General features: G+C 37.4%; 1 protein-coding gene and 1 non-coding gene across 2 annotated transcripts; one reads left to right on the forward strand and one right to left on the reverse strand.

Annotated features, from left to right (window-relative positions):
• Positions 1-263: 263 nt before the first annotated feature.
• LOC145013658 (small nucleolar RNA R71) lies at positions 264-370 on the forward strand. The gene has a single exon (XR_013665206.1). It is a non-coding gene; the product is annotated as a small nucleolar RNA R71 (small nucleolar RNA).
• A 5,952-nt stretch (positions 371-6,322) lies between these two features.
• Positions 6,323-8,656, reverse strand: LOC145008517 (uncharacterized). Its single transcript, XM_078967107.1, has 6 exons — positions 8,351-8,656; positions 7,598-7,809; positions 7,170-7,464; positions 6,992-7,077; positions 6,685-6,776; positions 6,323-6,558 (listed from the first exon to the last, which is right to left on the reverse strand). The coding sequence occupies exons 1-6, from the start codon at positions 8,654-8,656 to the stop codon at positions 6,323-6,325; spliced, it is 1,227 nt and encodes a 408-aa protein (XP_078823233.1).
• Positions 8,657-13,407: the final 4,751 nt, after the last annotated feature.

Below are 13,407 nucleotides of genomic sequence, written 5' to 3' on the forward strand. Positions count from 1 at the left end.
GTTTGATCCATTTTGTCATCCTTCTATCTAGACTATCGAGCTTCGCTATCACCGCCGCCATGCTATCATTTGCCGATTTCACTACCCCCCGAATTACTTCATTTCTTGGATTGTCGTATTCTCTAGAATGCTTAGAGAATTCTTCAATTAACTCCTTGATTACCGGAGGCGGATTTTTGGTGAGCGGGCCTTGTGAATCGAGCAACTACCTTGTGGTGACATTGACTCCATCATAGAAAATGGAGACCTCTTGTTGGCTATTAAGGTCATGGTGTGGGAAATTCCTAAGCAAACCTTTGTACCTTTCCCAAGCTTCATAAAGAGATTCTTCGGGTTGTTACTCGAAGTTGGCGATGGCTTTCTTCAACTTAACTATCTTGGAAGGCAGGCAAAAGTGGTCTATGAATTCTTCTTTCATCTTGGCCCATGTGGTCATCAATCCGGGAGGAAGTGACTTGAGCCAATCCTTTGCAGCACCCTTGAACGTGACTGGGAGCATGCGAAGTAGCTGGGTCTCGCGAGGCACATTTGGTACATTGAAGTAGTCAGCCAAATCATTTACTTCATCCAAGTGCTTGTAGGCGTCTTCGTGGTCTTTCCCATAAAAAGGAATCTCCTTGAGTTGAGCGAGAATATGGCCCTTTAGCTTGAAAGTAGCGGTTGCAGGAATTGCGGGCTGCACAAGTCCCGGGCCGGTGTCATCGCGCATCCTCTTCTTCCATTCCCCCATGGGGACTTCATCAATATTAGCATAGCGGTAGCTAAATTGTCTTCAAACTCAGATTCTTGCTCGTATGTGGGTTCTTCTTCTTCCTCGGTCTTGTACTCGGTGTCTTATTGAATTGGATCTCCGATTGTCAAAAAGGCACTGGATGCTCCTGATTTGTTGCTCCTCTTCTTGCTGAAAACGAACTTGAGGTTTTTGAGTGGTGAGTTCTTTGAAGAAGCGGATTCTCCAACGGTTTTGCCTTTGCCCCTCCTTAGTGCGGATTCCAGGTCTTCAAGAGGAGGGACCAGAGGTGTATCAGATCCTCGGGTCATGAAACAACTGTAAAGAAAACAAAAAATGCGTAAAAAGAACAAAAAATAAAATAAAAAATTAAAACTGCAAACAACGATGTACTCGCCGAGTCGGCATGAGTGCACTCAGCGAGTCCAAGGTAAAAACAGAAAAAAATTTCTAGTTACTTTGAAAACGGATTTATTTATTGAAACTTATACTACTTGCTAAATTACCTTTTAATTAACTTTGTGTAAGATAAATCCCACACAAAGGATCGATTAAATTAAAATTTAATGTTAATTTTAGAACCATTCCCCGGCAACGGCGCCAAAAAACTTGATGTGTGAAAACTCACTTAGTTTTAAACCTACTTTTAATTGTAAAATAAACACACAAAGGCAGTGGACCTATCAATTGTGGTATAGTCAAATAAGTAGGGTATTGAACACGGGGAACGGTAAATTAAAACTAAAAAACTAATTCTATCTAAATTAATTAATAAGTAGGGGGTTTTCTCTAGTTTTACAAGACTAGAAACTTACTAACTAATACTTAATCTAAAAACTAGAAAAACAAAGAATTAACTAGATTCAATAATGGGAAGGAACTTCTGTTTAGTTTAATTGATCCTATGGTTGATTTCAAGGTAATGGTGCAATGGATTAACTCTTTTGTTGGTTACCGATTCAAGTGACTAGATTCGCATTCACTACACTAATCCTTAGTGAATAAACTAACTCAAACAGTGATCGGTTGTCTAATTTAATTCAATTCACTAGATTAATTATTCAGGTTAATTTAGACTTACAATAGTTAACTAATTTGGCATTTAATTAACTTCTTGTTCATGGTCATCACACAAGCTCACACATGAATTTAATTAATTTTCTTATTAATTCTAGTTTCATGTTCAGTAATCCTAGACATATAACAAAGTGGTCACATGGCATATGAGGTTGATAATCAAACGATGTTAATGCTATTTAATTACCTTCCAATTAACAGAAAATTAATTATCATTCACACACAAGGTTCTTTAGCAAGCTAAAATAACAAAAATCACCAACATTGAATTAATCCTACCAATAATCAAACCATAGTCTCAATTTTGTATCCCCAAATAGAAGCTTAAGAGTTTTAGCTCATGATTGAAGTAAATAACAGCAAACAAACGAATTCTAATTGTCTAGCCATCATGGAAAACAAAAGATTACGTAGAATGATGAAATTTGCCTCAAATCTCCTTCGGAATTGGATTCTAGCTTGTATCTTCGTTCTCTAAGGTTTCTCTGGTTCTTCAATCACAACTAATCTCTCCAGAAGGGTTCCATAATTTTTTTATCGATATGAGAAGTTATCTTTATATACACGCAATGACTCGTCGAGTCAGGTGCCGACTCGTCGAGTCCATCTCACAATCCCCGTATGCGATAAGTCTCTGGGTCTTTGAATCTTTATCTTCTCGAATAATCACTTGGACTCGCCGAGTAAACGACCCTACTCGCCGAGTAGGTGTTGTTTTTGGTGGTTTTCTTCTTTGTTCAATTCCCGAGCTCCTAACCGCTTCTCCTGCTTCCTTTTGCTTACGAGCTTCACTTTTGGACTGAAAACATAATTCAAGCACTTTTAAGTACCTTTTGTCCATGAAATGCAATAATTTAGCTAATAAATGAATAAAAATCTACACTTAATATGAACTAAATATCCACATATCAGGGATGCGTATCCTTCGCACCAACAGCCTTGAACATGCTCGCGAGAGATATGAGAGATACCACGAAACCCTGCTGCAAGCACTAGCTGAAACCCGAGCCGAAGTCATTGAGCTCCGAGTACGTCAGAGGGTATACAAAAGATACCTGCTTGATATGGAACGTCAACTGGCTGAACTGAGAGTTCACCAAAGGGATGACCGTCGCCGGTAGTAGACACTTTACTTTATTTTTCCTTGTTAAAAAGGAATCGTGTTTCTATCTATGCCCGATGTGGCATTTTCTATGAAATTACCTTGTACTGTAAGTACTTTTGGTTAGGTCTTTATGCTGTCAAGAACTATCTTCTCTGGATATGATGTAAGACCTTTACAAGGTCATTTTTCACGAACTTTTACATCATGAATATCAAAGATTTTGACAGTCGGCTAACTTCTGTGTCATTCTTCATTCGAGTACTTTTATCATACTTTCATAGGAGTTATCTGAATTCATGCTTTAGTCAAGTCATTGGACTATAGTAATTTAACTTCGGAGACATATCCAAGTCTCTTTTAGTGGTTGGATCATGGTTTTCACCAACCATCGATACCCCGGCTTGAACGACAAACGTCTTGAGACCATTTTACGAACTTATTCTCACTCAGTACTAGGCTGCATCATAGGGATGTAGGTCAAACTCACGAGAACATACTTCTATTCTTTTCATAATCAGTCGAACTAAGTCTAGGTTCAACCATGCTCGCTCACAAATTCATTTTCTTTCCGTGAAACAGAATCATGTCGCCAAAGAAAAATGATCAACCCATCAACCAAGCACCGACCCTTCAGATTGATACGGCTACCTTTCAAGCTGCAGTCTCGGATGTCGTGTCAGCTATTCTAACCCACCTTCACGCTAACAACGCGAATGTTAGCGGAGGTGTTAACAACAATGCCAATCCAGGTGACAATCCAGTACCTCAACGAGCAACAAACTACCACGATACCCTGAGTGTCGAGACCAAGAGTAACAAATGAAAGTTTTGGGCCAAAAAGAAGGACAAATCGCTTCGAGGGGCGAATAAGAAACAACCACTGGTAACAACATTCATAGCTACGACATCTGCATGTCCTACTACCATTCCTTCTGGTGTCCCAATTGTCCCTACACCAGCCAGGAAATATGCCGGAAACCTATCGAAATGCTATGAGTGTAGCTTTCATCATCTGGGTAGTTGCCGTCCGTTACACTGTTTTAAGTGCAACAGGAATGGACATACTACCAGCTGCTGCAGGATCCAGATCCAACACATTACTTCAACCAACAATGTCCAAACCTCTCAGATATGCCATCTATGTGGTGTCATGGGACACTTCAAGAGGGACTGTCCAGCAAAGAAGGACAACGACGAATCCGGAGGAGTTTGACCTCAGAATGGAAAGAGGCAGTTAAGGACCCTAATATAGTATAGGTTCCCTCCAAATCGTCAGTATTTTGTATGTTCAAAAACATGTTTAAAACTAGTGCAACTAGAGTCTTATCTTTTGTGGGATCCTGTCGGTATAGGGATGCTCGTGCTGCGTATACTTGTCTTTTGTAGTATATCTTATTCGCATCAATAGTCTTGTAGTAAATCTAAAGTACTGTAACTCTGTTCATGGTTGCACGGTTGTTTTTTTCTGTAAATGTTTTATGTTCGAATCTAATGTCTTTAAGTTTCTGTATGATTCCGACATTCTCATACGACTTGATTCAATTTGATCCTCACAAAAACAGCTTCATACGTACATCTCTTTGTCAGTAAACGTCGTTTTAGCGAAGCCGTCATATCAGAACACCGAAGTACTCATGCAGGGAGTACCTCATAGTCTTTTTCTTTTCCGACACTACTAGAAAAAAGGCCTTTTACGACGCTCATTGCGCGTCGTAAAATGCTCAGACGACGCGCAAATGCGCGTCAAGGAAGGCCCTGTCATAAAGAGAGATGACGCGCTTTTGCGCGTCGTGTATAGACGACATGCATTTACGACGCGCATTTATGACACGCATTTACGACGCGCGGTTATGACACGCAATGCATATCAAGAAAGGCCCTGTCATAAAGGAAGACGACACGCATTTGCGTGTCGTAACCTTACGACGCGCGTGTTTATGACATGCAATGCGTATCAAGGAAGTACCAGTCAAGAAAGGTCATGTCATAAATGAAGACGACACACATTTTTGCGTATCGTAATTTTAATTTTTTTTTAAAAAAATTATATATTTATATATTTATTAATTTATAAATTAAATTTGCATTTAATCTATCATAATAGAAATAAAATACCATATACAAAAAATACAATCCATTGCATAATATAAAATAAAATACCATATACAAAAAATACAATCCATTGCATTTAATTTGTATGTATAACAAAGACACATGTGTTAAACTTGTTACCATTAACATCTAATCGTATGGATTCGAGTGTTAAACTCGGTACCATTAATATCTGATTCATAAGTCCTTTCAACAAGATTGTTACCTGCATAAATGAAAACAAATAGGAACATTAACAGCCCATCATGCTCAAGCCTCATCAATACAACAAAGGAGACAAAAGTAATGTAATAAGCCAAACATTAAAACCAAACATTAATATAAGAGATGGGAAATCTTTTACCTGAATATAACTAGCACCAAACAAATCACCATTTCCAAACTGGAATTGAGTCCGATGCAATGTAACTAAAAAAACACAAATCACTCTCAAATTTCACTTACCCCTTTCACTTTCACATAACACCAACCAACCTACTTATAAGTTGCTAATTATCTAGGCTATTTTTCTTTTTCTCTTGATCAAAATAACATGTTTATGCCCAAGTCAATTACAAAATTGTATTCCTTAGTATCATGTGGACACAACAGATGCTGAAAAAATTGAATAATTTATCTTTTGCTGCAACTGGATCATACAAAGCTAGACACACTTTTATATGTTTCAAACATAAACTTATTGTGTAATGAGGATCCAAATGGAATAATTCAGCCACCCCATACTCCTTTGTTCTATCTTGCCTCTATAATTTATTTCACCGTTCAAGAGAAGGGTATAAGGGGTTTCATAGACATTATGAATTAATTTATCCTTTATTCTACTTCCCTTATTTGAATTAAACAATCTCATCATAAAACGTTCAACATTTCAACATATTATACGACCTAATGCACTAAAATTCAAGTGATGTAAAACAATAAAAGTTGCTTTGAAAGTTCATAAATAAAAAAAATTACCTTTTCAAATTCTGCATAAACTTGTGCAGGAGCTATGGTCATCAAAGTTGACAAAGCAAGTACTGCAGCTTCTTGTTCCAAATGACTAGTACTCATCAACCCCATTGGTCCAGGCAAACCCTACATATTATACCACAACCAAGGGTTAATAATAATTAATAATATATAAAAGATAAGATAAAAAGTAATCAATAAAAAAATATCAACACTCGGAATCAATGATTCCACAGGTAAAAAAACTTACATTGGAATCAGAACGCTGCAAAGGGCTTCTGGAATCAGCTTCTAGAAGGTGACCTACTCCTACGTGGAGGAGACCTGCTTCTGTGTAATCCATCAGTTTATTGACACATCACATGATAAGGGCATTCTAGTCTTTTCAACACTAGTACTTCTATGTAAGTAACAAACACATATAGAATAGTGAATAGTCCATCAGGGCATTCTAGTCTTTTCAATTCATTGGGGACCCACAGTGGTGCCTTGAATTTGTATGAAGCAAGACCAAATGCTGGTAATGAGACCACACCCGTCCCACTGAAATGCCTTACAACAGGTGGATGCTCACATTCATTGCCTGAAACAAAAATAAAAAACAATAACAATAAATTAGTAATGCAACTCGTAAATTTTATAACTATAAAAAAAGGTTGTTTCTCAGCCTGAAAAATCCAGGGAGATTTATATGATATAGATGAATGACCTGTAGTAGGAGTGTGAAGGGAATGAAAAGTTAGAAAACAAGCATCAAGATCTTTCAAGGTGGGCCCCATGGGAATTCTGTATATTGGGTACCTGATAAAAAGCATCAAAAAAGGGCCATTTAGTAGTAGCATATTATGTGAGAAAGAGCAAGTAGCAAAGACCATATTAAGAATCTGTTTGATTGGATGGAATGGAATGGAATCACAAAGGAATGGAATGAGTTGTGATCATATTTGGTTAGTCTGTAGCAATGGAATGAATCATTCCATTCCTTCCCAAACTCTAGTACTTATTAGCAATCATACCAAGCGACAGAAAGCCAAGTAGATGGCAGCAAGTCACAACTTCTTAGACTTTTCAATTCAAGGAAACGTTGTGCAAGATCAAGTATCTGTTGCAACAAGAAAACAGAACTAAACTAATTATCCAAAGATTTATAAATAAAGAACAAAACCCACTTTCTTTGTTTTTTTTAAAGCTAACCTTATCACACAAAGGTTCTCTGCCCAAAGGCTGACTATGTTCCATGTACTCAAATATCAAGCAACTTTGAGTGGTGGCAGAATCACTATCATCACTAGAAAAGTCTTCTTGAACTACATTGTTCTCATCATTCATTGACAAATGATCTATTCGGTGAAGAATGTCATTCTTTGGGTGATGATTATTACTCTTCTCCCTTAGATAATGTAAAGAACCCTTTTCCTGTTCATAATCACTGCTCCCATCACTACTTGAATCCGTAAATGAGTTATCATCAATATCCTCAGTTAGTTGCCTGTAAAGCAACAGAATAACTAGATTATTTAAATTTCATAAAGAAGCATAATAGATGCTACTAGTTGAAAAGGAGCCTGACATAACCCTAAACAAGAAAGAGGAAGAAAGGAAGATATTTACTGTTCCAGTACCTGGAATTTATTGAAGACTTCAAAGGGTCTACATATATTTGAATTCCAGATAAATAAGGCACATAATATTGGATCACACAATTAGCTTCATTCAATATTAAAGGAACTCCAGCACCATAAGCACTCCACTCCTTGAAAGATTCCCACAAATCACCAAGAACAAAGTATGGTTGATATTCCACATCACTTGTCCTCCATCCTCTCATAGTTCTCTGCTGCCATAAAGTTCAAGTAAAATCATTATTTGGATCAAATACACAACTACAATACCCCTGTTTATACATGATTACTGAACATTAACCATTTTATTGTACTCTAATTCTTTTTGGAAGATGGTGTGCTTTAGTAGAAACACATATATTTTGATTGTCAAAATATGGAATCCTTGATTAAACAATAGAAATATAACATCAAAGGCAAACTCTGTTCGCTCATAAAAACTGAAAGGCCACCCTCAGGGCTCACTGAATAATAATTCAAGCTGACTTCATTTGCTTTCAAACATGAATTTCGGAGTAGTGCCAATGGAGAAAGAGAAAACCACAGCTAAAATGTAAAGTAAATTATACTACTAAACTATAAATCAAAAATCTGATTAATTGACTATCGCATACTCAAATTGAATAAACCAAATGTTCCTATAAGTTACTTTACTCAATGATATAACGAATTAGCAATACAAGTATAAACTGAGACGACTAATTTGAATTAATTCAACTCATTTCAATATAAAAGATTAATATCGGTACAGACCTTGGAGAGATGTTGAACAGGAACAGAAGGCGTAACAGTTTCCAAAAACCGTTCAAGATTACACAACGATGATGTTGCCGGCACCGCCACCACTGAGGATTCCAACAGCTCCGGATTTGATGGTTGCATGATTTGATTCTCCGGCTCCTCCCTAACAGAAGATGTCGTAGATTGGGTCGGAGTAACGTTACTTTGAGCTCTACGGAGGTTCTCTTGATGCTGACGAATCCTTCTCGCTTTCGCCGGCATGTAAAACCTATCCTCTCCACCACTACTACGTCCATGCTGCAATCCAGCGCCCAACATCTTCACTAAAACCCTAAGTTACAAATCCTTCGATCTCACCAATAAAACCGGTCACGAAAGCTACGATTTGTAGACAAATTTAAAAGTCAATGAGTTTGATTTTGATTCATTTTTCTATTAAAGATAAATTAACAAAAAAAAAAAGAACAAAACTTTATGTAAACGAATCGTTAAAACAAGATGAAAATCAGCCGATTAAAGAAGGAGTTGACGGATTCAGAAAAACCCTGCAATTTGACAAAATCAAACGAAATCAAACAAAAGCAATGATTGTGTGAGAAATTCAACAAGAGCTGACGAAGAATTAGTCAAATGGGAAGGAGGAAGAGCGGATATCCTTAGACGACGACTTAGGGTTTGCAGATGGTGGTGTGGGGGTCGTCGGTTGCTTTACAGAGAGATATGAAGTCGAGACGAAAAGACGAGATTGACCCATCTGGTAATAAACGGACTCGGGAAGCTGAACAAAATGACCCGAGATTGACCCATCTAGTAACAACGCTATTGATGCCATTCCTTCCATTTTCGACTGTTCATCCTCCACTTCCTCTACTGCTACTTCTTCACCATCTTCTATTTTTTCTGTATCTAGACTTGAGAGTATAATTAGGGCTTTTTCTAACAATTTCAACATCGAGTGGGAGATATGGTGGTTCCAGTAGGTAGAAGTGAGGGAAGAAGTAGGCAGCAGTCAATGTCGGGAGGGGGAAGGAAGGGGCGTCCATAATTTGGGCAAGAGGGAAAGGAGAAAAAATAGGAAGGCGGGATTTTTAATTTTTTCAGAATTTCATTTCCCCCTACTGTTAAAGGATGGAACGCGCGTTCCATTAAAAATTATAAAGCGACATCCTTAGACGACGCGCATTTTATTATAGGTGCCCTCCGTGTTTTTTTAGACACTAATTTAAGGGCGCGCAATAATGCGTGTCTTCTATCCTTAAATTTTTTGAAGAGATGACATTTTTCTAATGTCACTCTCCTTTGCGTAACATAGATCAATGAGCGTCGTATTTTGCACGTCGTAAAAGGCCTTTTTTCTAGTAGTGCGAAGAAATCCCCAAAGTACCACTCGTACAGTACGTCAAGTTCAATCCAAAGATCCATACGGTTAATCTATCGCTGAAGAATGTATACATAGGGGCGATATGTAATCAAGGTTCTACAGGTTTAGAATTCATGATTCCTCTTTAACTTATTTTTCCTCGGTAGGATGTGAGCTTAAAGAAGAATCAGTTATTCGACTACCTTTTCAATCTTAATTATATACGACTCGTTTACACGAGATGTGATTGTGAATCCATGTATGAATTCCAATATGAACTTTAGGACGGAGAACTGCCCAAGACGACGAATATCCCATCGTCATGTGAACAAACTTAGAACCCATTACGACTTCCGTAAACAGATTGCCCTACAGTCTAAACACCGATGAAGATACAAGAACAACCCGAACAACTTAGCGAACTACATAGAAATAGAATTAGAAGACTAGGCTTCTCACCCTGGAGAACCCCGTTCATATTCTTTCTAAGATCGACGGATTGCATTGTATGTACCTCGGCTATCGAGGACTCCATCAATATTTTCCAGTAGAAATCGTTATCTCTGCCTCGCATAAATGATTCGGTTGAGCAAATGCAAGGAAAGAATTACTTTTAGAAATGGATCTGATATCCGAATATCACCAGTTCGAGTGTTAGGGAATGATATCTAGAAGACTACCTTCCGAACTCGATAAGGACACTTCGAGTCCGTAGTGATACCCCTCGGATAGGACCAATATGCCCATAGTATTCATGAGCTAAATGAGTAGGGTACGTCTTTGTTACTTGGATCAGTTCGTCGTTACTCCATGTAATGACTTACTTATCTACCCTCGTAGTAAGAAGGAACCCATGGAACCATTACCTTCAGAGGTACTTGTCGTAAAGTTCTCTAAGCACAAGTTTTGAAATTGAAGATTCAAATTTCTATGACACACTGTTAGTGATGTGGGAAATTTTGAGTACTCTTACAATTTGTCAAAACCGTTGAGAATTTGTCGACACCAGAGACGCCGACAGTCATTCACCAAATTCTAGGTCTTACATACCTACTGTCATAGTTCATCCGGAACCCCACGCAAATCAAGAGAAACCATACGACCTTGACCCAGCAAGGAGTGGCCCTTGACTGGGAAGTTAAACAAGAAAAGGAAACCTTGGTGATTCCAAATTAGAGACCAAGTTCTTTAGGAAGTCTCACTCTGGGAACGGCTTAATACGCTTCGTAAAGCGTGGAAAGCTAAATCCAAGATAGATGTGACCTCCGAGATTCTTACCAGAATCGGTCTTGTATCTCACATACTAGATCTACTTCGCGAACTCAGTAATGTACATTCTACTCTTCGCGTCTCGATCGTGAAACGATACCTTTCCATTAGGACTCTTGTAAGTCCACTTGTCGAGATCCTCGCCTTCGTATTAGAACCGTAGTGACCCTCGATCGAGAGGTCAAGCGGACGAAGCAACGCCATCGCAAGTTAGTGAAGGTTCGTTGGGATACCAACCGAGAACCCGATTTCACTTAGGAGCGCTAGGATCAATCGATTAGGAACTTTCCTCCTCACGACTCGATCATTCATGCCTACTTCCTTATCTAAATTCTAATTTCGGGACGAAATTCCCTTTAACAGGGGGATGATGTGACAACCCGAAATTTCCATTCTGAACAAACCATATCAAGCCAATAGAAGTTAGAACAGTTGCAGTGAAATTTCAGAATTTGAGTATAAGTTTGAGTATTTCAGGATTAGCACTTAAGGAGATATCAGGAGAGTGGATGCACTAGGGTTTTGTGCAACACTGTTATTCCAATACTCTATAATATTAGAGTTTATTCCGGGAATAAAATATTTTCTGCCAAAAATCTCAGGACTATATATAGAAATCTGAACCATATTCATTCATTACTTACATTTCCAACTAGAGAAAAGGCAAATTCTCTCTCACAGATCTTCGGGTTTTTATCCCAAATCGACCATTGTGTGTGTCTAAAGTCTTCACTTGACACCTAGCAGTCCTACCTCTTCAGTTCATCTGTATCACCCACAACAGGGGAGTTCATACCCCTTAATCAATGTTTTACCTATTTTTAAATGTTTTATGGGGGGGGGGGGGGGGGGGAGGGATACAATTAGAATCATGTTAGTTACTATATCAATCATATGTGATTAGTAAGTAGCATTTAAATGATTTACTACTCATTAGCCATTTTACCAAACAGTTTCCTTCAAATGATTTTCATAAACATTTTATATGATTCAAACTCCTAATTAAGTTGCACACTTCACTCTGTACGCTTCATTTCAAACTCATTTATAATTGTGTTTCAAACGAATGTTCCTTTATACTTAAACTGTTTTATCAAACCCATTTCAAACCGTTTTATAGATTGATATCAAGTTGATCGTTTCTTAGATAATAATTATGTTCAAAGGTTTTACCAAACTTATTTTATGCTTTTATATTATTAATTGCATGCCTATATATGTATAATTATATAAGAAATGTTTAAAAGACTTAGGAAGGCTATCCACCCTATTTCCTTTTCGCGCTTGAGATGTGGTCTGGTGGGATATCGGGTACCCGTCCGAAGGTCGTTTAAATATTATTTATATATCATATGTACATATATAGTCATAAAGGTCCTTGCAGTTCATCCAATGCCCTTGGGTAACAAGGGTATACATCCATGTCCATACGTACCAGTTAGATTACTAGTAAACTACAATAGGGTTAGTTTAGGAAGATACTAGAACTATTATTAGAACACGATATCATACAATGAGTCAATACTTGCTAGATAGAGAGAGAACACACGTTACAACTAGCACACGCAAAACAGTACAGTACATTTACATGAGTACATTTACATGAGTACATTTATATGAGTACATTTACATGATTACATTTACATGACTACATTTACATAAACACGCTTACATGAGTACATTTACATAGATAACATATGATGAGTTATTATTACATTTTATATGTATAGATTACGTTATATAATCCTCATTCTTATCTTTACCTTGTGATACAATCACATAATCGATGAGATAGACTGGATTTAATATCCTAGTACCAAAGGATACTTTGCGGGATTAACCATTCCTAGAATCTCTGTTAGCTACAAAGATAAAAGCACATCCTCGGATGTCAACGGTTGATACCATTACATGTATACTTTAAGGGATTAACTATTCCTACATCCAACTGTTAGCAACAGAGGTAAATGTACATCTACGGATGTCTTAAGTTAACACTGTTAGTTACCCTAGTACCAAAGGGTAATACTTAGGTTAGTTATATTATTACCTTTATCTTATGACCCACTCACATAACCGATGAGGTGAATTATATTTGAGTATCCTAGTACCAAAGGATACAACTTCTTATAATAATAATAATAGTAACACAGTCGGGTCATGGTAGAAGGCTACATTCAGAGCAGTTAGGTCTTGGTAGAAGACTACCTTTTATAATAGTAGGAATCATAGGGATTTTTAGGGTTTTTTAAACGTTTACAGTTGTTCTACAAACATTTTCATACTTATACGAGCTTTCTTTCAAAACAATGTGAAGCCTTTAATTACAAGTTTTGCAAATTAGGACACATTAATACTTATGATCTCACCCGCTCTAAAGCTGATACTCTCTTTCAAAATAACTGTAACGACCAAAAACTTCAACATAATTTAAACTTTT

This window comes from Lactuca saligna, chromosome 8 (assembly GCF_052625555.1).
Source record: "Lactuca saligna cultivar CGN05327 chromosome 8, ASM5262555v1, whole genome shotgun sequence".
NCBI classification, from domain to species: Eukaryota; Viridiplantae; Streptophyta; class Magnoliopsida; order Asterales; family Asteraceae; genus Lactuca; species Lactuca saligna.

What these genes read in the sequence shown, in the direction of transcription:
- LOC145008517 (XM_078967107.1), bottom strand. Translation starts at nt 8,656, where the DNA reads ATGTTGGGCGCTGGATTGCAGCATGGACGTAGTAGTGGTGGAGAGGAT. An exon ending in AAGTCTTCAATAAATTCCAG is followed by an intron (nt 7,465 to 7,597) that starts GTACTGGAACAG and finishes GTTGCTTTACAG; the next exon opens with GCAACTAACTGAGGATATTG. An exon ending in GAGAACCTTTGTGTGATAAG is followed by an intron (nt 7,078 to 7,169) that starts GTTAGCTTTAAA and finishes TTGTTGCAACAG; the next exon opens with ATACTTGATCTTGCACAACG.